Consider the following 27,019-nt stretch of genomic DNA (forward strand, 5'->3'; position numbering starts at 1 on the left):
TTACTTGAAATTATTACTCACGATGGATGGTTTTATAAAATGATAATGGATCAGCAACACCATAATTGCATTTGCAGCAATTGTGCTCTGTGATCTAAAAATCAGAACAGAGACAGAATTGTTGGATATTTTCTCATCTATTAGAGCAGAGATGTGGTTGAACAGTGATATCCTGAGGTGCAGCTGAGGTTATATTAATGGAGAAAAGAGCACATCAGGTTCTTTACCCTGGCTCCAATGTTTCTTATGAGGTTTATTCAGTATACTGTATTGTTAAGATAATGGTTCATTTTAATGAGTACTGCCTTTCTAAAATGAGGAAAACAGGTATTAGAGTTATCTTTTGTGGTACTTGTCATCCAGAGTATTTGTCATCCAGATGGCAATTTACAGTGTACAGAAATTGCCTAAGAGGCTGAAGCTATATTTTAATAATTTGTGTGTCTATGCAGAATGACTAATAAAGGAGAATAGTTTTCAATATTAAGAGCAATTTTTTTCCACCTCCAAATCTGCAGACCAGATTATACAAGATTTTTTTTGTAAAGGTGTAAAATACGAGATGTTTCTGAGGAAGGATGCTGAAGAAAGAAAGAGAATAATAATTGATCTCATTATTTGTGTGTGCACCTTTTGCTAATACATTCCTGTTTAAAAATTTATTTTTTTGGCACTGAGTTCCATAGACTCCTATGGGTTATGTGAATCTCTTTTTTAGATTATAAAAAATATATATTGCCTTTCTTTCCCATTAGAATATCTCTCTTTCTCAGGTTGCAAGGAAGCGGACAGAGATGAGCACTTAGCATTATAATGCACGTTCTATTAACTTTTATTTCATTATACTTACAGGGAGCTGTACTCACTGCATGTCTACTGAATAATTCTTAGAACTGGAGAAAGAATTCTGCTGCCAATTTACAGGGATCTTCAGGATGGTAAGAGAAATCTCACTGGGTAAAGTCAATTAACTGTGGCATAGGATTTTTATAGTATTGCTCTGCTTTGTGGGGAAAAGTAACACCCCACAGAGTCCTTACAGTCAGAGTTCAAGCCAAATTTTACTCATCTGTTATGTTTGTAGAGACCAATAATTGATTGATTCAGGTGATTGTCTCTGTACTGTTCTCTATTCTGATGCCTACTGATTTTCTGTAGAGGTTGCAGACTTGTGCATTCTGTTGAATGACACCCATTAGCAGCCCCCTCCCCTCCAAGTTTTGCTCTTGCTGGCTCTTCCTTTCACAGAGTATCTTCTATTTTCCTGTGTCACAGCTGTGCCTCCATACCACTGCATAATTATTTTATTTCATATTTTAAAATGGTTTATTATTTCATTTATCTGCTGGCTTTTTGCTGTATTTGCCAAACTTTTTTTGTATTATCATCTTCACTCTTATGTATATTTGCAGAGAAAAAAATCAGCACAAGACACATGTAAAATACTATCTGTTCTGAATATGAGTCCTGTAAATCCCTGGGATCCTGATATGTGAACATGACGAGCTCCTCCTTTTAGACAGAATAATCTTCTGATGAATATGTAACAGACTAAGAAAACACAGAGCTGTGATTTTCCCCTCTGATTATTAAAATGTAAGAGCCAGTTTTAGGTCTTTGTGGCTAGAATGGAAAACAAATGCTTGAGAAAAATTTCCAAAGCACTGTTTGTTTACAACACAGAGTAGAAGAGACATTTTTCACATTTTCTTTTCTTCCATGTATCTTTGCACAGTAAGTAATTTGAACAAAACCTCATATTGTCTGCTAGTTAGTTGAAATGCAGTTGTCTAAGTCACAAATAACACTGGAACTAAAACTCACAGCTGCAGTGGCCACAGAAAATGTAAACCCAATTGTAATACTGTGCTGGTGTGGTAATATTTATATCTACCATGACTGTGATTTAACAACCCACTGCTTTTACTAAGAATTTTCAATGCTTGCTATGTCAGAATGAAATCTAAAATACCACATTCCACTTCACCAGATTCTGCTTTTGGCTGGGACCATTCATATCAAGATGAATTTTGGGCCAACAAACAGAATAAAAGGAAACCTTACTCTGATGAAGGAAGAAGTATATATTATTAATATAAACCTATAAAAGCCTAAGTAGAAAAGTAAACACTGATGCAATATTCATAGATGTACTCATGGAAGAGAAAACAATCATTTACATCCAAAAGTCAGGTGTCAGCACTGTGATACTGTGACAGCCCATCACTGAAGACACCCACACCAGAACAGTAGCTCTCCTGCTCCTTCAGACCAGTGGAGAAGGTCTTTGATGCAAAGGAGGACCAGTTGTGAACACACAAAAAGAGAGCAACTTCAGAGCATTCTGTGCTGAATGATCCAGAGGATGCACGGAGGCTGTGAAGAAATAGCCCTTCACTTGCCTGCCTCAGCAACTGTAATAAAAAGGGGTCAGTGCATGTTTGTTCTCACATCCCTCTCACCTCCACACCCTCAGTCCACCCTCTGATCTTGGCACCACTGTTCCACTCCTTTCCAAACTACATGCTGCATGTGAGCACATATCCCTGATCAGCATCTAGAAAAATCATAGAATCAGAGAATAGTTTAAGTTGGGAAAGACCCTTAAAATTCATCTAGTCCCACTCACTTTCCATAGATAAGGAAAGTTGCAATTAGAATAGGTTGTTTAGAGCCCCATTCAACCTGACGTCAAATGTTCAAAAACTTCTTCCTCACATCCAATCTAAATCTAGCCTCCTTCAGTTTGAAGCCATTACCCCTTGTCCTACTGCAACACGCCCTAAGAGAAAGTTTGTCTCCATCTTTCTCATCGGTCCCTTCAAGTATCAAAAGGCTGCAATAAGGTCTCCCCAGAGCCTTCTCTTTTCCAGCCTGAGCAACCCCAACTCTTTCAGCGGGTCCTCAGAGGAGAGGTGCTCCAGCCATCTCACCATTTTCATGGCCTTCCTTGCTCTAACAGCTCAACATCCTTCTCATGCTGGGGGCGCTGGAGCTGAACGCAGCACTCCACGTGGGGTCTGGGTGGAGCACGGGAGCAGAATCGCCTCCTGCGGCCACTTAATATCCCAGTTAATATCCTGAGTGTGTGACCCCCTCCCCTGCTCCAAGAGCTACAGCTAAGGGATCACAGTGCTGCCTGCCGGCTCTAGGTGTCACTCTCCCCGCACTCTGGCACAGCCGCATCCAGCAAGGCACCGGCCACCGCCGCGTGTGCCGATGTGGCGTAAAAACCGCCGCATCCCACACATTTGATAGTGCAAATAATCTGCTGGGAAGCTGTGTCTTACAGAAATAGCTGAGTAAGAGCATTTCCAGATACACAAAAAAATATGTTCGTGGACTCGGCTCTAGTATTCAGAAGCACAATACGTTTTAAGAAGCTGGACAAACTCCCAGAAATATTTTGATCCTTACACAGTAGTCCACTAACAATTTGCTTGCCTCTGTACTGGCCAGTGCTATTCCAAATAGAAATGGAAAAGTTCAGGGAGCCAGAGGCTAATGTGGTGCTTTGTGAAAACTCAGTTCCACTATATTTTTGCATTTAGATCATAGAATCATAGAATAGTTTGGGATGGCAGGGACCTTTAAAGGTCATGGCGTCCCATTCCCCTGCCATGAGCAGAGACAGCTTCAATTAGATCAGGTTGCTCACAGCCCTTTCCAACCTGACCATTAATGTTTCCAGGGATGGGGCATCTGCCACCTCTTTGGGCACACTGTGTCAGTGTTTCATTCTCATTGCAAAAAAACTTCTTCCTTATAGCTAATCTAAATGTGCCCTCCTTTAGTTTAAAATTATTACTCCTTGTCCTGTTAAGGGTATATTCCTTAAAGCAGCACCTAGTGTGCAAAGCACAGAGAGCTTGAGAGGCAGGCACAGAATCATGAAATAGTTTGGTCTAGAAGGCTTTAAGCCCCTCTGCAATGAGTAGGGGCATCTTCAACTAGATCACTAGGTTGCATTATCCAGCTATTCTGTCCCATCCTTCAGAGAGATTGTCACAAACTTCCCATCTAGATGGCTATGCACAGCTCATTGTCTGCTCAAAGAGAAATCAATGAACCATGGCTCAAACCAGGGACAGTTTGGTCTGGATCATACAAGGCATTTCATGATTACAGATCACTCTTAAAGAATCAAACTGGGGAGTAGTCTGGATAGTTAGAAAATAATGCTCAGGAAACACTATCAAGCCATGTGACCAAAGGAATCTCCATGCTAAGTTTGTCAAGGAGCCCCCATATCCACTCTAGCCTGCCAAGAGCTTCTTCCCTGGCAGAAACCAAAATCAGCATAGCAAAAACTATTGAAAGGGTGCCCCAAAGCTGTGCCATAAGCAGGATGGGGCTTCCAGGCTTGCTTCATTCCATAGTAACAGAAGAGGAGCTGCCATCAGACTGTTTTGAGCATGGTTTGCTGCTCGTTGCAGTGTGCAAATCCATGCTGTAAGGTCGACTTCTCCCACACGTAATGAGGATGGCCCAAGGCTGCCTGGTGCAAGGGTTTTTTCGGCCAGAAAGGTGGAGAGGACTTTTAAACTGCCCACTTACCTAGTCACTAGATAAAATCTGAGGCAGAATGTGTCAGTGCATTATTATTTTTGCTTCCAACACTGCTGTGTTAGAATGCATAGAAATTTGTTCATAGTAAAGGTTATGGTAAATAAATAAGAAATACATATAATAATAGATGTTTATGTCAGAGGAACAGAAGGTAAACTATTCCCTGAAGTTCTCTCCCTCGTATCCCTGGACTTGTACTCTGAGCTTGAAATAAACTTAAGCCACCATTTCTCAGGACTGGATTTGGGCTGATAGAGTCTAACTGTGTTAAACATGACAAAAAAGAACTGCACAATGGGATGTTATCACAGTGGATTTCACTTTTTCACAATGGTCTATTAGTGTTCTTTCAATGTGGAAACTGAAGTGCTTAATTCCTTCAACCTCTTTTTCCTTAGTAATAACCTAAATGTCTGGTTTATTTGGTCAAACATCAGGTTTAGTTTTCTCTTTGTATCTCAGCTCTCTATTCTGTCATACCTGATTCAGAATTTTGTCTTCCAAAGGATGCAATTAGATTTAGGAGAATTAAATGCAGAGTTCCTATCTATGGTGGAAATTAATATCCTAAATCAATTGTTTTTTCTTTCTTTGTTTGAGAAATGGAAAAGTTACTCCTTAAGTACAAAATTCCTTTCCCTCAGTCCCTCTCAACTATTGCATATGCTAAGTTAGGTATGAAGTATTATAAACTAGCTATGTGATTCCCATACTTGTGGGCTTTATTTTAGGGTCTGTGGAATGAAACTATCAAAATGTATATACTTGCTTCCTCCATTCCTTTTTTTTTTTTCTGCAGTGATATCATTACATATATTATGACAGTTCTGCCTTTAAGCCTCTTTCACTCGCAGAAGAATCAATCCCCCTCCCCAAGCTCTGTCCGTCATAAAATCCATTGATTAAAATCTCTGTCATTGAAATCCCCATGGTTCAAGCTGAATCAGGGTTACAGCTCAGCTGAGAGTCCTCCCAGATGAGCTCTGCTTGGTCTCCGCATGGCGTCTGTTTTTTCATTTATTGTCTGCGCCAGGGCAGGAGAGTTCAGTTGCACAGCTGCATGCTACGTGAGCTATTCAGAGCACTGATGCTTTATGAAAGCAGCCTGCAGCCATCAGACAAGAAATTATACAGGTTTCTAACAGAGGAGAGACAGATGTCAATGTGCATTCTCCTGTGGGAAGAATAACTGGTTTTATAAAAAGAGCATTGGCCTGGTTTTTAAAAGGTACATTGAGTGGCAGGGTTTGGTGCGCAAGTATTTCTGGGGAACAGCACACAAGAGTTGGTTTCATTACTCATCACTTCCTCCTTTTTGTAAAGCCTGTTGACTTTGCACTGTATCCTGACCATTATGGATAAAAACCCTGCATTTAAGAAGAAAATTTCTCTGAAGATGACAATAGAAATACTGTATGAGATTGCTAAATGCATTCAGTTGGTGTAAATATTTCTACATTTTCCAAGTGCTAAGGACTCTCTGGGAATAAGAATGTCCTTTGCTGACATTAAATAACCAGCCCTTGAACTCTCTTCCAGGATCTCCAGGATCAAAACAGGCAAAAAACAATGAAAAATGAAAAAAATTATTTCTTTGGAGTAATTGCTGGAAACGGGAATAATACAATCAGCAAAAAAGAATGCCACTAATGCAGCTAATCTCAGCCCAAACCTGAACATTTTCATATGACCTGACTCTTTGGTCACATGTAAAGAAAAGGAAAGGAGAGAATGCCTGTGAGATAGATGTTAACACACCAAAATCCCACTTCTCAGATATCCATATGGTAAAGTCTCCCATTCATTGACAGAAGAGAAATATATGAAACCATGAAGCGTAAGTATAAAAAAGTAGAATAAATCCTGAGTACAGCAGGCACCATCCTACCTTTCCTGGAGTCCCACAGGTTTCATTCTGAAAGGAGATGGACTGGCACACAGGGGAGCTTTGAGCTCAGGAACACATTGTCCTTGTGGGTCCACTACAACATTGATAACCTTTGGAGCCTGTTGAGGCTGGACCATGCTGTTGGTGGTCTTATACTCAGTCTGAGATGTCTGCAGAGGAAGGGGTGAGAGGTGGATCTCCTGCTTCTTTTCCTTCTCTTGCCTTAGTGACAACTGGATCTTCTCCTTTAATCTGTACAGAACCTACAGAAATAAAGAGGACAGCTCCCTCTCAATTGCCTGGTAAACAAGGCAAGGAAGGTATCGCAAATGCTGGATAAGATTGCTACACGTGGCATTCATTCCTAGAAGGTAAGTCACAAGTTGTGTTACACAGCATTTCCCACAACAAGATAAATATTTCCATTACATAAACTGCAGAGCGTACACATGGGCAGTAGGGATTTTAACAGCTCTCACTGTGAGTCAGAACTTATTCGTAATACTTGCACCAGGTAAAAGAGCAAATAACATAGAATGGAAATTAGTTTCAGAAGACATTGTGAAGAAGGAAATACTGATAAATAGAGTAACTGTAGAAGAAATTTTAAGCATTTTAACACAAGAGAGATAATGGAACAAAACAAAAAAAATAGATGTTTATGACTTAGCCAGATAGAAGTCTCTAATTACAACAGCCTCAACTTGTTTTAGAGCAGATGTTCTTAAAAACCCTTACTCATCTGGCATGAAGCTGATGGCTGAACATAGTAACTTGACTAGGTCACTTTGGTAATAGTAGGCTGTTATTACTCTGAAATACTTCTCCAGGTAGGGATAGGCTCCAATACCTCAGAGAAACATTAACTATTCTGAAATAAAGCTGAAGTGACGTGTGGCCTATAAAGTTAATTAACCATCTGCTCAGAAAAGTGTGCTTTACAATCACCAAGAAATTGACTTCTGAACACACTGTAATACCAGGATTATCTATCCACCTATTGCTCATGAATGTGGACATCAGATACATGCAACAAAAGCAGAAGTTGTACTGATCTTCTTCCATCAAACTCTACACTGATGTTGACGAACCATGACTTGGTGAAGGCAGGCAGGTAGCTTGTGCTCAGTAATGTCACTCCAGAGGTACTCATGTTACACCTGTTTAACACATCTTATTTCTTTGGAGGGCAATGCAAAAAGCAATTTCAGAGCCATAGCTGTTTCATTTTCAAAATATGCCTTACAAGCTATGAAATTTATGAGAACTGTAAATATTGCATGTAGAGATGGAAGGCACTTATGCAGCTTTTTGAAGGTGTCTGCAGATACCCTTGTACTTTCCACTTTGCTTTATCTGCTCCTGTAAAGCATTTGATTTGGATCCTTGAGTAAGACAAAACTTAGACCAGGATATTTTTCCTCTGCAAGTCAGAAGCTCTTTGATAGCAGTTGCCCTGCTAGCACCACACAAAGATTGATCACTTCCTAGCTTTCCAGTGATGACTGGACATATCTGATGGGTTTGTTTTTTTCAAGGACCAGCATTAAAGGTTTAGCCGGGAACTGACCTAATGTCATTAGCAATACACACGTTAAACAAGATTTAGCTAGGTAAACCATCTGCTCATTCTGAAGGGTTTAGAATTGCATGGATAAGATCTCTTTGCCATAATTTTGCAGGAAGAACAGCCCTACTTTGAAGCAAGGCACTGGGATCAGTAAAGACAAAAGAGGGACTTGAAATATTTTAACTGTCTTTTCCTCCAGTGAGTGCTTTCATCTAATTTGTTTCTGATTACTAGCAGATAAATAGCTCAGCTATTCATGGCCATGACAATGTTCACCATATCTTCTTGTCACTAGTACATTTTTACACAGTTTCACTTCTTGGGGACCCAAGAAATTATGGTTTTGACTTCTAAAATCTGCACAAGTATTATTTCATATACTATTTAATAATCTATTATTAGACCCAAGGGGAAAAAAGATAGCATGACCCTAGCAGAAACTGGAAAAAATCTAACAAATATTGGTGTAAGCACTAACACTTTTCCTCAGAAAAATCTTATATATGTATCAGAAAGTGTTACAGAAAGTGTTACAGGGCTATAACAGTATTCATGGATTCTAGGTAAAGTATTAAAACCAGAAGTGGCCAAAAATATAGCGACCAACCCAATCCGCTAAATCTGACACACATTAAATGGAACAAAAACCAACACGAGCTGTTTGTTAGTTTTACAGATTGCACATACCCCATGTATTATCAGGTCCTGGCAAAATCTGAGACAGTGTCCATTTGCACAATTTAAACAGTAGCACACATTAAGATGTAGGTTGGACCTGAGAGGAACAGAAAGGGGAATGCCTGCAGAAAAGACCACAGCATAACAGCAATTCCATTTGGAAGGAATTCAAGGAGTCTACTAGTATTGACCTCCGCCCTAACTTCAGCTACACCCAAACTATTTCTGACAGATGTTTGCCTAAAACCTTAATGGGTGAAAACTCCCAAGCTTCCCCAAGCAATGCAATCCAGGGTCTAGTGACACATGCAATAGCAAAGATCTTGTAACAGCAAGAGTTGTAATATTGCAATATTGTAATATTGCAAGATTTTGCAATATCAAATCATCCTGTGAAAAATTTTCATCTTTTCCAATGACCAATGGAGAAAATATTATTCCCTTCCTTATGACAGCCTTTGAAATCTTCCCATGTTTGAGAACTATAGTGTTTCTGCTTGCTCCTTTCCCTGTCACAAATACACTAGATTATTTTATGTCCTCTGTGTCTCTGATCACTCTTGAGTCTTATTCCTTCTATAACTGCCTGAAACTTTTCATAAATGTGGTAGAGAGAGACAACAGAAAATTAGTAAGACATGATGCTACAACCAAATAATTACCATAGTGGAGCTCAATTCAGAACTTAGAGATCATATCCTCGTTTATATATCTCAGGATAAGAAGTGGGGTTTTGCAACATTGATGTTGCTTATCTGCTTATCTACTTCTGTGATACTGTTCTGTGATACTGCTGGAACTTTTCCTGCAGAACTGTTGTTTTGCCACATGTTTCCTACATTATACTGATGCACATGATTAGAGCTCTCATCCCTGCCAAACAGAATTCTTGTTCTTTCCCATCTTTTCTCTGACACCCTAAGAATATTGGAAGTTCTGCTACTGTCATACAGAATGTTTACAATACTGTTGATGCATTCCAGATCATTAATGAAAATACTGACTGGTACCAGGACAAAGACAGCCAGCATTTCCTATACCCTTCCATATTTTGGTCAGTAATCACCAAAATATCTCTTCTCCAAAATAGAAAGTAGAGAATAAGTGATTTCTAGAGTTACCCTTCTCTTTTTGCGTGGAATGGTATGGAGAGATGGAGACAACAAAAAAGTAGAAATTAAATAAAGCAACAATTTCCTGTGATAAAATTAGTGCTTTCCAATTCTTCGGGAGACATTAAAAAATTAAATTCCATTTTAATACAATTTTTTGTGAACATTTGTATATATGTGAACAGTTTTTAATAACTTGAGATTAAATATGCTTTCTATCTTAAGGTTGTAAGCACTTAAAGAAAATAAAATGCGTTTGAGAGCAAAATATCTCCAAAGACTCCAAGATACTGTGTGTTCATAAATTCTGGTAATTGTTAGAGAATTCAGTTAACACTTACATGTGTGCACCACAGAAGTACCACACAATTTTAAGAAGGAAAACATATACGATACAACATTGGATAAAAATGTTAAAATTACACTACAGAAGTCATTGGTGGTGTACTGCTGTACATCTTCTGTGTGACCATTGCACATCTCATATTCAACATATTAGAGTTGTGCCTAATGCTCAGAAACCTGGCCTCTGAACTCATACAACGTGAATGGCAAAGTTCCTCAAAAATATGATTACTCCTTCATGTACTTACTAGTTACTTCACTTTAAAATTTATGTATTTGATACACAAATACCAACACACACTGTAACAACTATGGACTGACAACATTCTATCAATATGGTGTTGCTTTTACTATCCATTAAAACTGAAATAAAGGCAGGTAAGAGGACTTCAGGGATCCTGTGACCTAAGAAAGTTGAGAAGTCATCACTCATGTCCCTACATGGTTACCCTATAGATTTAAGAACCTCTTATTTATTTCTTCAGCTTCTTTCAAGTTACATTCTTCATTCAACTCAAAATACATCAAGAAATGTGATTCTTCAAACTGTGGTTTCCCAGCATTATGAGAGTGACCAGGTCTTACCTTGGAGTTGAGTTTCTAACAGACTTGAGAAAACACCTGTCATGTAAAGAATGTTCCCATCCTTCAGACTAATAAAAACATGAAATAAAAAACAAAATAAAGGTAAAAGGGAAACTTACCATTAAACAAGTCACTAGAATGACAAAGATGCTGAGAAATATGACAACTGCATAAAATCCTTCTTTGCTCCAGATTTTGTCTGCTTCATGCTGGCCTTGCAAAACATTTTTCTTTTTTAAGAAATGAAACAGAAAGAGAAAGAGAAAAAAAAATTACAGAGTGGCAGGTGCAGATTAAATAGCTCTGACTGGGCATTAATCACGCTCCTCAGCTTTGTCAACATTGCAATTCCACAGCCCATGGCATGACTTTGAACGCTGCTATCAGCACCCCGTGCCCACGCCCAGTCCATGGAGCACGGCCACCCTGCGCTCCTAGTGCCACACGGGGATCTCTGGCCCTCGTGCCTGCCGACAGAACTCTCCACCAGCCAGCTGCTTGAAGGTAAAGCAAACAGGACACACAGTGCCTTTCTTGGAAACCACCTGGCTCCTCAGGTCAAAGGGCTGAGCTCCCACATGGGCTTTGGGAAGTGCTTGCCCTGCCTCTTTCTTCCCAGTGCTTATCTCCAGCCCCAGCACCCAGAGCCCAGCCTTCCCAGTGTTTACACCTGACATGGAACAAAGAGCAGGTGACTTGGTGGTTTGCCTTCATGAGCTGGGAAGCCCTCACACTGTCACCTCTAGATTACACACACATACATAAAAAACATTGATTTTGCTGAAAATAATCTCATTATCTGTCTATCTATAATTCTGATCACGCCTAATCTCATGATTTTTGGCTTCCTGCTGATAGAACATTTCTGAAACAGCTGTGCACACTAAAATTTCCAGAACTCCTGGGGATTATGAAATAATGATTGTAAAAGCATTTATTTTTGTCTTTACTGCAACACTGGGACTTGGTTGGACTATTAAATTACCAGAATTTCACTATGTTTTCAAACAGAGATTTTGTAGCAGAAACAAACTACATGTATCCTCGGTCTAATTGCAATATATCACTTAGAATAAAGTATGTTGTCTGATGTTTCTGAGACCACAGTTCAGTAGACAGTGCCCTTCCAATTTTCAGCTACTTGCTTTTATTTTCTTAATTGTATCTTTTCAGTACAGTTCTCAGACTGAGTAAAACCAACTTTCAAAAATTCTGGTTTCCATTGTAAATGGTCAAGCTCTTCGTGTTTCCCTCTCCCTGAAATTCTCTAATGGCTTTAAATAAATCTCTTGTTGAACTGCTAAGTTGTCTTCCCATTCCAGTGTGGCCTTTTTTCCTCTCGGTATGTTGTCTAAGACGACTGGCAGTTTATCACAGAGAGAAGAGTTCCTCCATAAAACAATGAGTGGCTGCTCAATGGGTCTGTATAAGTGCAGGGATGCTCTAACACTTTACATGGGTACATCACGCCCCAGGGTCTGCTTAGCCACCCATTAGCCTGCTCTTTTGCACAGCTAATGTATCAAGCCTTTGTCTTCCAAAAAGGCAAAGCATCCCAAAGCCAAGCCTCTTCAGCCTCCCAAACAGCAAGTCTGGATGATGATGAATTATTATGGGAAAGCTTCCTGAGGAGTGGGAGATCATGGCCTGAGGTAGAGAACAGGCTGACAAAAATGCTGGGTGCTGCATCTTGATATAGTTTTTTTCATGGTCCTCCTTTCACCACAAGATTATGTCCTGCTTGTTTTGAAAAGTCAGGACAATGCAAGACAATTCACAGATACAACTGCCACCAAACCGCAAACATTTAGAGAGGAATTTGGTAGCATGGCTAATTTACTGAGATTTGCTTGAAGAAATGCTTGTGTGTAACTGAAAGTTAACAGCTTTAGAACTGAAAGCATAATAAAGAAGAGTTTTCTTGGAAGTAATAGTTCTGGGGGCCAGAACGGAAATCCTTCAGCACAACTACAGAAACCAATCTTGTAATATTAGTACATTTGTGTGTGTGTAATCATGAATCGTTTCATGGTCTGCGCTTTAAAATATTGCAGGTATTGACAGTTTAAAAGGCTTATTAAGTGTCAGTTTGATGTTTAATTAGCAACTTAAACCCAGAGCTTTCAAAGGGAAGCTGGAAATCTTGCCGAATATTTCTGCAAAAATTCTTCCTAGACATCTTCAAATACTGCTGCCTCTGTAGCGGAGCACAGCTCTCTATGCAATCTGCTACCTCAGCACAGCAAGATCATTCTGCTGTGCTCATGGCACAGGACTTGGGTCCCAATACTGGCTCAGAGCCCAAACCTACAGCTGCTCCACATCCAAGACTGCTCCTGTTGAGTTTCATGGGAATCCCATGGTGACAGCAGCAGCTGCAGCTGTGGCCTGCTAGCTGTAAACTCAATGTTTGACCCTGAGTGGGTTACCTGATGGCTTTCTGATGTCTCCTATCTCTCAGGAAGAAATTTAGATAAAAAGCAGGAGCTAAAGGAGAATTGGCCATGCTGACATTTTGTGAGTAAATGGGGTGGTTTAATACCTCATTACTGAAAGGACAAATACACTAAAAAGAAAATGAAGAGCAAATAGGATTTTTAGTCACAGTGCATGAGACTTAAATAAACTTTAATTCATTAATGTCACAAAACTTTAAAAATATTTTTATAACAGACTTCATACACATAACAGAGTGAAGAGAATTAAAAGAGAAGACTTTCAGAGAATGAATCTCTATGATGTCTGTCTACTGTTACATGTGTTCAGGACATGTCTTTGCCTGATTTGTCTTTCTAACAATAATGTTCAAAGAATATTAACAAATGCTGTAAAAAGAGTAAACAAAGTATACCACAACTTAGACTTACTTGACACACCATTTTAAAATACTTCAGTAGTACCTCCACCTACTCAAGGAAATATCTCTTCCACATCTAATTGGTAGAGAGCAAAATAATTGCTTAAGCTGCTTGCTAATGACAGAAGAAGCTGTGACCTCCAGTAACTGAGTCATCTTGCACCAACGATAAGGAATTGCTTTTCGAAATGTCAATGCTCCTCATTCAGAACTTTGTTCCTTTGTCTGGGAAAACTGATAAGAGGGATAGCAACTGCCATGCTCACTACAAATTGCAGACGCCCAGCAAAAAAGCTAATAGGATGGCCAAATGCAAGGCAAAAACAAGAGGATTCTTGTCCTTCAGATAGTTTTTGAGGAATAGGCTGGAGGATATACTCAGTCTAATTTGCAAAGATCTGCAGCTAATAAAGGAGTGGGGGGTGGAATATCAGAGCAGATGGAATGGCAAAGGAACTCCAGTAGCTCAGGGAGCTTCAAATCCTAGAGCATACAGGGAAGAAGGTATAATTTCCTAGTATTTCTGTTCCCTAATAAGTCTTCAATAAGGCCAGTTTTTCAGGCAGAATGAGCCAGGTTAATTTCAACTGTTTGAATTCAGCATAATTCAATGTGCAGAAGAATCAAATATATTCTTACAATGCCATTCAATCACTAATTTTACCAAAGAGTGCTTGCACACAAGGGTATCTGCTGAACTGAAACATATGTGTTTTTTTAGAAACATTTTTTTAAGACACTAAAAATCCACTCTGGCTTTTATGGTCTCACTGTGGAAAAATAGTGGAGTATTTGTGCAAGCAAGTAAAATGAGCAGCCAGCTTTTGATAATAACAAGAGAGACATTGACCTGAAGTAGTCACTGTAAAATCTGTGACTGAAAGATTCTGCTCCAGTATCAGGACCTGCCAGAAAAAGGTAAATTTTCAGAGGAAAATAGGTGAATTTGCAAACTGGGACAGTTAACCCCAATTAGTCCCTTGGGTTGGAACACTAATGAGAGCATAGCAAGCTGTAGTTCTGAGCCCAGAGAAAAGCTTACAGAGAGCTGGGGGTAGAACTCAAGATCAAAAAGGGTTCATGGAAGTTCACACTTAATAGCTTTGTGTTTTTCTGCTGTTTTAACTATGTTAGCTAAGGCACATTAGGAAACTCTGCCAAGAAATGACTTCCACCTCCAGTGAAAACATGTAGGAATGTATGGGACCTCTCAGGCTCACAGGACACTGGATAATAGCCACTTAACCAGGCTCCCATTACAGTCTCCCCAAAAGCTCTAACTTAGACACATGTGTGATGAAGTGCTGTGATTCTATATCCGCACTGGCAGCCTGCAGGGCTCCTGTTCCTGTTGGGTGCTCTGGGTGCAGCCGTGCAGGTGTCACACTACAGCTGCCTTGCCTGATCACAGGAGCATGTCCTTGTGCTCTGCATTGTTCCCAGGTGCCTCTGTCAATCCAGGCTGTTGTAATTTCTAAGATAATAGTTTTGATCACTAGTCCTTACAGCAACTTCCAGTTTCTGTATACTCTTAGTGCATGATTGCTTCCTTTGATTTCTTCTCTAATATGTTAATATTGCATACTTCAAAGGCAACCTCTTTGTGCAAGGATTTCTAATGCTAGATTTTGGGATTGCATAATACTGGTATGAACTCTGGAAATTTCTCCTTCAGTGACACATTTCCAGCTGGCAGTTAGCTTAGTTCTCAAAACATAGTAACCCTTATTTTATTTACTGTAACTTCAGTAATTTTTGACATCTGAAACCACTTCAAATTCTCTTCTAGTAAATTCTGAAATCCAGTAGTATTTTATTTTAATCCAAGCAATTTAAAGACATTAGAAACCAGGATTCCCACACCATTATCACTGAATTTAGTCCTACCATCTAGCACCAGTTTCGCACTTTGGTCTGGAGAAGTCTGCTCCTGACTATGGTACATCCCATTGAGCAGAACTCAATCTGAAATCCCACTTCAGACACAAACTTTAGACCACAATAGAAGAGCAAATGCTACAACTATGATAAGCAATTGGAAAATCAAGGAGATATGAAAGATACAGACATTGTTCTGGGCCTCTGAAGTCCTCCTGGACTCCTTTAAATTTACACATTCCCACTGGTGCGTGTTTCATTCTACACCAGACAGTAAAAGTATTCCAGTTGCTCCTACAGAAAAACATATAAGGAAATTTCTCTTTCAGCTACGGCAGAATAAGAAACTGGGATATAATTTTGAGACAGGCAATTTACTTAAAAATAGATCAACCAATGATCAATGCATCAGCAGATGTGAACAAGCAAATTATTTCTGTAATTGAATGGAAATGTAGTTCCAGGTACTGACATCCACTGGGACTTTTGCTGTTTATGGTATAGTATGGGCTGGGACTTTGAGGAGAGCAGTTTTCTATGTGGGTTTTCCTACATAATCTTGGTAAAATTTCTTTGGACAGGCTAATCTTCCACAGCATTAACCTCTGGGGGTTTAGTTTACATTAAACATTGTTAAAAAGGGTCAACCAAGCAATCTTAGGAGAGGTGTCTCACAGATAGGACAAACTGCCTGTCAAACATATCTCTTTTTGTTTACTGGAGAGGGAGAGAGAGAGCCAGTAGACTTTGCAGCCTTAGGCAGCTCTTGCCGAAATACAGCTGAAAAAGGAGACAAATTCCAGCCCTAACACCTCTGTGTCAGCCACCCACCTAGAATGATGAGAGTAATGCCTCCTTTGTGCACAGATACATGACAATGCACATACAATACTGGTTGTGAAGCATACTTCTGGTAGAAGAATGTACAATTTTAGCTCATGATTTAATCAGGTTAATAGCTCAGGAGTACACACACACAGAGCATTTTACAATGGGTAAAAGAATAGGTCAAGGCTATGTAATGCTTTGTATAGCTATACTTTCCTTCAAAGGTTTATCTGTTTTGTTTTGGTTTGCTGTTCCTTTGTTTGGAACAATTTCTTCTTAGAGCAAGTTGGGGGAAAATAAGTGATTAGTAGCTGACCAAGTAAAGATTATAGGTTGCTGGTTTTTAGATGTTGTTTTCTATGTAGTCTTACGCATTAAACTACTTATTGAGATCCATAAGGAATACCTATTAGTATAAAGATGCATTATTTTTCAGGATCAGTGCCTTAGCTGTATAATCTGCTATCACTTGAAATATTAAAATAATCTCCTGTGTCTTCAACAGTATTAGGAATTAGAGACTGCACAGCTTTCATTCTAACAATCCTGTTTAAATGATTATCTATATTTTTTTCCAGCAAGAAAATACAAATATCTGAGCACTCCAGATTATTGCAATATATCTAACTCAAGAGAGCTCTTGATTTCAATGCTTGGCTTTTTTCCAGCATCGCTTCATAGCTTGATGACATTTCTCTGTTCATCTATTATTCATATAAGTTCTTGCCCCATGTCTACCTGAAGTGTTTTTTGTAACTGAAGTACTAGGAATAGATAATTGTCTCTATCCCAACTGTCAGACTCATGTGCCTCAGATACAAAGGAAATTCTGACCTAAAGGAAGCTTCACTCAGATTGCTTATGGATGATATAAAGACTTGATTTGACATTTGAAAACCACTGCTTTGCTATGTTTTGTATTAGAACAACTAAAACTTGAGAATCTGAAATTTGATAGTGCTGCAGGTTGTTGTAATAGAACATGAATTGCCTTGGTTTATATTTCATTTTTTGTAAAAAAGACATCTAGATTCTTAGAATATTTAAAATGAGCAAAACTATTTCTAATCAGTGGAAATGCAGGTAGGCATAACAGCCCAATGGCTCAAACACAGCTTTGGATATAAAAAACTCCAGGAACTTTGTACACATAGAGAGAAACACAGCTCATCAGAGTATTTAATTTTTTCCCACTTTTTTGGATATGGACACCTCCTCTGCCAAATTGAGAGCTTCCACTTAAAATTTTCATTCTTGTCAACATGATTGAAGGGATTTGGCCCTGAACTGTATTCTGAGAGTCATTATATGTACATAAGGGCTTCAGGTAAGGCACTAAATAAAATGCAGTGTGATGTGGCCATGTCCATGAGCTCACTGGCCTTTTGCCCTTAAGGCTTCTGCTTTCTTTCATTTTCTGGGCACAGTTTAAATGGGCAGCCCAGAATTAGATGTCCATCTCACTGACACTGTCTCAGACAAGCTGTGGAGATGACAATGTAATCTCTGCTTTGAAGTGGATTTTTTTGTTTTTCTTTCAAAAAATGGATGAAGTCATACAAAAAATAACTACAAGTTTTATTTTTACCCTCTTTTTGGAGCACATAAAGAAAATAAACCTCTTGCCAATCCTGAAAATAAAAAGAAGCATGGATGTAATGTACAGATTCAGTTTTTCAAAATCATGTGAGACAAAAGTTACATGGGTAGTAATGGAGACACCTAATATCTGCATTCCATTTATGTCTCTGTTGAAATTGTTTCATCTGCCTACCCCCATTAACAGACTTGAATTTCTTATGCATAATTCCTTTAAGGCATTTAGTGCGTTCCTAGAATCTAAATTCTGATTTCATTGGTAGCTCATCTGTGCAAGGAGGACCCAGATAGTAAAGAGTAAATGAACAAATAATAGTGCTAATAAAGTATTACTAAAGTAATATAACAGAGCTAGTTGGATGGGGCTCTGAGCAGTCTGGTCTAGTAGAAGGTGCAACAGTCCGTGGCAGAGGTGTTGGAACTAGGTGATCTTTAAAGTCCTTTCCTAGCCATCCTATTCTAGGATTCCATGGTAATTGCCTTATAGCAGTGATGCTATCTTAGCCTATACATTTTCTGCCTCATGCTTGAGAACCTCATCTGGAAAACCACCAAGGACATAAGTGCCTAATCTATATCACAATAATACAGGTTAGAAAACTGATAACCAACCTCAGGGGAGACCTCTGTTATTCCAAACTGGGATAAACTTTGATGCAAAATGTTGATATTGAGGGAGCGCAGCACTTCTTCCGATGGGAGCGCCTCAGAAATTCCTGGCTTCCTGTTCAGTGGGGACACAAACAATTCCACACAGTTCTTCTTCCCCTAGGGAAAAAAAAGCGCAAAATCATAGGCAGGATCTGACATTAGATAATCTCTAATGTCTGTAGATTGCAACAATAGTTACTAAGAAAAAAGCATATAAAGGTTGCTACCCGCTCAGTGAGAACAGCATACCTTTTGCCTGTCTCTGTAAATCCCAGCAGACTGTGGAAGAAAATGCAAATCCTAAGCGTGGGCATGTGTGCTTTGTTTCAATCAATATTGACAAGGCAGACTTTTCCTGAGTCTAGTATCATTAAAAAATCAATGTAACACAGTGATAGGAGGAGCCATGGGATGGGGTCAATGGCAATGTGCCAGCAGGGATTTTAGCAGATAGTGCATCTGAGCTGAGCTGAAATAGGAATGCTTAGTATAATGCTGTGATATTTGGCCATTACTTTCTAGTCCCTTGTCAACACATTGCAGACACATACCACAGTGAAGTCCTTGTAGTTGACAGCAGTGCAACTTAATATGGTCCAACAAAATTAAAGGACCAGGGAAGTTTTGTTAACACCTAATGGGTAACCTGAGAATATCCACTCCCCTATCTATTCATTTTTGCCCTAGTGTCTTTGATGGAGTCCTAGCAGCCTAAGAGGTTCTGTATTAGATATGTCAGTGATGTCCACTCGGTTTCAAGGTAGCAAAAGGAAAGAGAGTTTCTCTGACGTGATAGACTTGAACAGCACATGAAACAGCTCTGACATCCAAAGAGGATGTAGAAACCCTGGCTCCCCAGGGCTATGGCCAATGTAGCTGACATCGTGGAGTAGAGTCCAGATCTGGGGGATTCTGCATATATGTTAGGCATGGAGCTGCTCCTTGCATTGCTGTCTGGGCAGGCAAGAACCTCACCAGTCTAGTCATTTGCTATTCATCATTATGGGATGGGAGAGATCAGTTCAAACTGGGATAATCCTGATTTCCCCAGCTTCCTTCCCATCCCCTTGAATGTGCATCACTATCTCTACTGAAGTGAAGAAAAAGACATCTTTTGCTATTCTTAAAGTACCTTTGCATAAAATACTCCTTGCATTCAAAACAGAGCTGCAAAAAAAGGAACTCTTTCAAACATGTTTGCCCTAAATCTGTCCTCTGTGCTCTCAAATGTGCTGCTTTTCCATCTGCTCAATAAGAATGGTAAGGACACTGACTACTGGTGGGAACTGAAGAATCTGATTTGATGCTGTGGCTGTACTCAGTCTCTGACTTGGGAAGGGGACTGCAGCTGCGTGCAGGTCACAGGCACCAGGTAAGGCTTGGTGGGTGTGCAGCATTGCCAGTGTTTCGTGCCTCCACTGTTTACCAGTTTACCAGTTTCTCTATCCCATAAAGGACCTTTATGGCAGGATGATGTATTGGAAAGGTTAAGGAGACACTGGAAATACTGAGTTAATATTTCCTGGCACACTGTGTGTTGTTACATGTAAGAGGTTAGCAGGCTATCTGCTCCTCCTGTGCCCATCCACATCCTGGATTCCAAACTCCTGACCACTTTTGAGAGTTGCTCACTTGAGAGTGAGTCACCTCATCTCACTTCAGTTGTCTATCTTCGAAAGTCAGCACAGAGGGACTGGCATCTCTAGAGTTATTTAATCCATCCTAATAAAATCAAGATGGATCTCAATGCCTCTTCTCCTGCAGTTACCATCCTCTCTACAGCTTTTACAGGGAGCCTAGATGAGTAGTTTAGACTACACTGAAATAAGGCAAGATGAATTTTGATGTGCTCTACCTGTTGCAACACTCAGCGTGAGAGGAAATGTCTTGTGTCAGAAGGATGAAAACTGGTAATAAGGTCTTCTAAGATGTATTTGTCTTCCTTATGAATTTTGACTGTGTGATTTTTAGAGCAAATAGGGGAAAGTTTGCATGCTTTCTTGTATCACTGAAATACTGACTCATAGAAGAACTTTTACAGGTGTTGAAAAGACTAATTAAATAACAGTAGTTAATGTATTCTGGCCTATATGCAGGTGCAAAATGACATGATCTCTTCCCTTAAATCATAAATGACAGGAGAAAGCAAAAGGTGGAGCCAGTAGGAAAATAAACAGCATATTTATTCTGTTTATTTACATAATTTCCAAAGAACATAATAAGAAAGCTACTAAGTGATTCAATATGTTGAAATACACATCTCAGCCTCCAAAACCTTTCTCATTTGATTGTGCTTTTCTCTGAATATGTCTTTAAATCTTTCATTCTGGACAATTCATGGGACAAATGAAATTTAGCATTGCTTGTCATGAATGAGTGAGATTCCTGAAGAACATGAAAAAGGCTGCAGTGCATTTCTATTGATCTTTCTCACTGTATTTTTGTGAGATCTTTTCTCACAGAGACATTACTAGAAGGAGTTTTATAATCCTTTTTGATGTATACAATCCTATCAAGCTTTCAAGGCAGAAAATACTTTTATGCTGAACCTGTCAGTTTTCTTCCCTAATATTCAACTTGCACGTAGAATAAAAAAAGACTCTTCTTCGGTCTGCAAAGTGAATTGAAGGCTAGCAATACACACATGATGTTGGGTTTTCCTGCTTCATGGTAGAATTGTCATGAAAAGACAACAGTGTTAAGTACACATACACAAAAAAAGCACACAATGACAGTTGATTAAAAAAGTATTTTTGCTAGAAGCAAATTTATCGCCATCTTTTGCCAATAGGAACTGTAGTCTACAAGATAATTTCTGAGGACAGATAATTATAGCAGAATAACAAAGCATGAATATTAATACTGTAGATGACATTTAATTTACTAATGGAAAGTCTGAGGATAAAGATGCCTTTGAAAGGATGAATCACATGTATTTTTTGAGCAGTATTCAACCTTCAAGAAACAAAACATTTATGAGGTGTGAACATGAAAAAGAATTGCACTGGAATGAAAACTAAGGGATAAGCAATCTGCTTATGAAAAGACAATAAAGAGATTTATCTGACGTACCTGAGAATGGTGTCTTTCAAAGGAAAATTGAAATGATTTTTTAATTGGGATCTGTTTCTCTGTAGTGCAGTTGAAGAAATGGAATAAGTATTTTTCTGTCCTATTTAATTGCACTCTTCCATAGTGACAGGAAAATAAATTTAAGAAAATTTAAATAAATAGGTACACTTTAATACACACGGTCTTTTGGTACTTACAATGAGTCTGTTGATATGAACTTGCTGAGGTAACAGTCCCAGTGCTGCTGCTACTCCTTGGCGAAATATCCGAAGCAATGTGATATTCAGCTTGTTTACATCCATTTGCAGTGTCTGAAAAACAAAATCAGTTCAAATGAACTCCTTGCCCAAGACATTTAGTTCTCAAGATGACTGATCTCTGGGGCTTTTCACTAATTGTTGTTGGGTTTTCTTCCTGTAACAATAATCTGTGTAATCTATGTGCATCACAACACATAATAAGTCCAAAGGTACATTTAAGTACTTTAAATGGTATTCATTAGCAAAGTACCACCTTTACCCAAGTACACTCAGAATGGGCTCCAGATGGTTTTGACTTAATTCCTTGGACAAGTCACAGTGTTAAAGATAACACAATTACTATCTTAGAAATGAAAGGCAAGCATTAAACATCAATGCATCCTTAAAGAATGAGATGTTGATTTGCACAATGAAGATTCTTTTGGAATATTGGAATATGTCTTAGCATATTTCCCTGAAGGTGAAGAATGAGTCAGACATAGTGAAATCATACAATTTTAATTTTGATTAGCAGTTTCTCAGATCAAAAATGAAGCATTCTGGATGCATTTCCCATGCTTGAATTTCCTAAAGCTTCTTCATGCAAGTCACAGGATGAGATAAAACTATAGCACTGAAGCATTTTCTTTTCCTATGTTAGAATTATAGTGAAATTTAGAAGTTTCTTCAAGTTCAGATCCTTTTTGTGAAGTCAGTGGAATTCTACCCAAGAAATAATTTAGGCTCAAGTCTTCTGTGTCCAAGAAGATATTGGGTCTTCACATGATGCTTGGTAGACAGTACTTCTCTGTGGTACTTTGGGGTCTGCTTCTTTGCTTTCATATCCCTTTTGCAGACAATATGTAGTGGAGAAGAGAGGAAAGATGATTATGTCAGATAGCCACAGGATTCCAATGCTTCTGGCAACTTCTGACTCAGGAAGTTACTAAGTTCTGCCTGAGATGGTTGACTCAAGATAAAAAAGATTTTTATTTTAAATTTCCTATTTAGAGCCATGGGTCAGCTTGCTGTTCTTAGAAACCAAGCACGTAGTCTTCCTTCCTAACCAGAGCTACATAAAGAGAATTAAGTATCTTTGGGTCAGATATCACACTGGAAATATGGTTATGGTTCAGAAAGAAAGGAAACATTTATCTCAAAGAAAAACAACATCACACATTTTAACTGTCGTTCTTTATCAGTATTTATAACCTATAATGTAAACCCATGCATTATAGTATGCTTTCCTTTTTTCCTATTTGCTTTCCTTTTCCACTATTGATTTGATTTTTATGTCAGTATTGAGTGTTTTTCTTTCTCCTCTTCTCTTTTCCTCTTTTTTTTTACACTACTGGGACTGTCAGGTCTTGATGCATGAGATCTGCTCTTACCACACAATTGAACTTTAATTCAATTGGAAGTATTATAAGATTCTTCCACTTAAAATATCCTTTCTACCGTGGCATTTTCAAAATGCAAAATTTTCTTCTCTTTGCTTCTTCTTGAATTAGACAGACATGCTCAGTGGTTACAAAAACACTCCAACTTAATCACTGAAATAGAAAGATGTCTTTAGAGGGGACATGTGGAGGTCTAACAGATGTGAGCTCTTTTTCTTCTGTACCCCAGACTGACTCACAGAACACCTGACAAGAATTGGTTTGGAGCTTTGAAGCTGTCACTACACTGAGACAGCCTGGTCTGAAGGTCTTGAGTTAATGAGAAAGGAAGTTGCTGCTGAAATAGAAAGACTGTCATGATGGTCCCTAGAGATCTGTTAGGATGGTATAGTGTCCAAGCTGGTGATGCTGAATTATGGGTCAGATTGTTACCGAGCAAAATTAGCAAGCATAAAATCAAAATACATTCATTTAAACATACTTGAGCCAGGTATCACAACACATTAATAGAGATATTGTTAAATAGAATGTTAAGACCTCACTGATAATGAGGAAATGAAACAGCCAGAAAAATACCTAGCTTCTATTCCTAGAGGAAATAGAAGATCTTAAAGAGCCTGTAAGGAGGTAATAAATTCTCATAGATTGAGTATGCTGGGATTGTGGTTCATCATATCCATGGACAATAAAATGTGGTGAAACTCCATTATCTTCAGGACAGTCACATTTCCGCCTACCAGGTCTGAATTCTGTCCACTGTGTCCTTTGACAAATATTCATCCAAGGCTTTATTGTGCGTGTGTCTCTGCCACAGCTGAATTGTCCTTTGTGGTCCTGGGGGAAGCCTGAAGACCCCAGATCTCTGTCAGTCTGGCATCAGCCTGCTTAAAAATCTCACCTGGCCTTGCACACAGAGATTACAGGATGCTTTTAGAAAACTTTCTAAGTTGATGGGAAGAAATTTGCCCTTAAGCCTTATCTCAGGATGCATCTTCTGCAGCTATAAAGTTTTTTGGTGTTTTTTTTTTTTTTTATTTTTGGAGGTGGGGTTGGGGTTTGTTATCTTTTTTTGTGACTTTCCATCCAAAAAAACCCCAAGAAATATCTGAGGAAGTAGCATCTCACATTGATTATAAGAACCTTGCTTTGCTGTCCACTGTAGGGATCTGCTTCTCCTTTTCTGCTGTCGGTGTGAATGTTAGTGCCTTGGCAACTAAAGCAAAAACTAAATAAGAGTATTACAGGTCGCCTTTTTCCACTTCAGACAGCACAAGGGAGTGCATTTGACTCTTCCTATCAAAAGGAAAGTAAGCAATCCAGAATCTGTCACCCTAGGAATGGAATTTCTAACTCACTGAAAGGTAATTTTCATAAATGATTGGAATCCCAAGAGCACCCACTTTAGAGTGAGGAGACCATCACAAATGTGCTCTGTGCTCTCTGTATTTTTTTGGTATTGTATCCATAAAAGCATAAAGCAGAAGTGGACTAGATTGGAGATGTATCAATTCATTATACTGTGGCCAACTGTGCAATTACAGTAAATGAGAAGAACGGGGCAAGATTACAGTATTTTCCCAAGTTCCTTTTGACAAGATCACAGCTAATTTATGTCTATTCAGCAGGCAATGTGTCTCATCAATAACAACAATGCTATCAGGCTGGTCTGGGATGAAGACAACACTTCTGAAGGTGACTGAAATTTAAGTCTGACCTGAGATTCAGGTGTAAAATTGCCTTTCTGCAAATCCTTAAGTACAACAATTTTAGTTGAGAAAAGTTAGCCAGAGGGAAAAAAAAAAAAAAAGAAAAAGAAGAGGAAGAATTTAGAAAAGAGAAAGGGGAAAAAAATCTTAAATTTACTATAAGAAAATTTTCAAAACATTATTAAAATTTAAATGTTTAATATTATTGTGCCATTCTGATGGCATGCCTAAATACTGTTTTGACTATAGTCCACAAAGGTAAGAGATTAGGATAGGAAACTGCTAATGGATGAAGAACAAATGCAATAATACCTGTACTCTGACAAACAGTAAGAAGCGTCATTATTAAGAGAATCACTCCTACAATGGAAACCTGACCAGCCATTTACAAGTTATAATTATAAAAATGAAATCCTTGAGTTCTAAAATCACCTGCAAAAAAAAAAGTGAAATTAACCTCCGTAAAGTAATCCATCTAAATATATAAACCAAAGCGTTAACATAGATACACAAGTTATGTCTTACTGTGTTCCTCTAGCTGCTCCTTTTGCTTTGGAAAAGAAAGGGCTGAAACATCCCAGTAAGACAGCACTAATCCTTTACCTTTGCTCATCTGCAGTGTTTATCATGGATTGCAACCACCTCCCCAAGGAGGTTATAATTTTGAATCAGCTGCCTCTGTTGGCAATAGCGACTTGTTGAGCCCGGAGGCGAACACCCTGGACGGCTCATTTTCCTGAGCAATTACCCACCTGGATATTGCAACTGTGGCGATGGTTTCTAGGTTTCTCTGATCCAAGTAAAAAAGGTAGTTTGAAGTGAAGGAGTTTTCTGCTTGCAGTGGAAGACTTGGGAAGACAGAGTTCCAGAAATGGAAACTCAGTACAGAAACCCACCAAAGTTCATTCACAACTGACATCCTACAGGGGCTTTTTATTAACAATCTAGGGACTAAAAAATCCCTAAGATGAAAGGGAATGTGTGATAAAGAGCCTGAAATAATATTTTTAGGATATTACAATAAACCATAATATGCCAGGTCAAGTTCTGCTTCTCAAGAAAAATTCAGAGAAGCATCTCCTTCTTACATTTTCCTTATCATCAGTTATATCCTTTCTGCAATGAGCTTCAAATATACGATTCCATTTTTATGCACTGTTGCTCCCTCCAAAACTCCTACTGATCCTACCACCACAGATGTTTTCTCACACCTCCCACTAAACTGATTATGCAGAACAAAAATAATCAAGGATAAATGAGATTAAAGGTGAAAATATACATCTTAACAACGTTTTTATGAAAAAAAGATGAAAAATAAATCAAAAAATTATACATGCTAGGAACTTTACTTACTTAAGGGCCACTGGGTACTGAGTTCTATTCTGCCCTAAAACAGAAATAAAGCTAAACACCTTTATTTAGTTGAGCCAAACAAGTGAGAAAGCTCAGAAAAGAGTTTTTCTTAGCTGCCTGTGGTCCAGTTATTTATATATGTTTTTTAAAAATCAACAAAGATGCTACAAAATGGGAGGGTTTTCTGCACTAAACCAAATATTGCACTATGGCCAGGCTGTGGGTCCATCTGCCTGAGCACCCCGATCTGCTGCCTGCACAGCGAAGTGTCTACAGCTCATTAGTGTCACAGTGCTTCATCCTGTCCCCCTCATCAGACAGCCTCAGGGTACAATCAAAATAAGGATGTATTCATCAGGAGGGAAGTTGAAAGTGTTGCAGATTTATTTGTAGAGTTTTGGTGCAGGACTGCAATAAATATGACAAAAAAATTGTGAAAATACCTGCATTTTCTTTCCCCCCCCTCCAAACACATTACATTTTCCTTCCTGTCACTGTTGAATATTTGAGATTGCAGCTGCACTGGGCATCAGGTGAGCCCCTTTGGCTGTCTCAGGTGCCTGATACATACCCACAGAAGATTTTGGCTTTCTAAAATTATGTAAGTCATGTGTCACAGCAACCTGGGAGGCAGTATATCCCTAGCCAGCATTATGCAACCACAACAATGTATTTTGCCAAGTGCCACC

The 27,019-nt window shown here is 38.8% G+C and overlaps 1 protein-coding gene across 1 annotated transcript in view; it reads right to left on the reverse strand.

Annotated features, from left to right (window-relative positions):
* PTPRR (protein tyrosine phosphatase receptor type R) overlaps nt 1-21,937 on the reverse strand; it is a 69,030-nt gene extending 47,093 nt beyond the window's left edge. Inside the window, exons 1-4 of the mRNA XM_066319171.1 lie at nt 21,830-21,937; nt 18,522-18,677; nt 10,867-10,977; nt 6,458-6,720 (exon numbers count right to left, since the gene is read on the reverse strand). Coding sequence (XP_066175268.1) covers nt 6,458-6,720; nt 10,867-10,977; nt 18,522-18,677; nt 21,830-21,934 — 635 coding nt within the window. The 5' untranslated portion in view covers nt 21,935-21,937. The remainder of the gene's footprint in view (nt 1-6,457; nt 6,721-10,866; nt 10,978-18,521; nt 18,678-21,829) is intronic.
* Between the last annotated feature and the right edge of the window lie 5,082 nt (nt 21,938-27,019).

Source organism: Sylvia atricapilla, chromosome 5 (assembly GCF_009819655.1).
Source record: "Sylvia atricapilla isolate bSylAtr1 chromosome 5, bSylAtr1.pri, whole genome shotgun sequence".
In the NCBI taxonomy this organism is placed as follows: Eukaryota; Metazoa; Chordata; class Aves; order Passeriformes; family Sylviidae; genus Sylvia; species Sylvia atricapilla.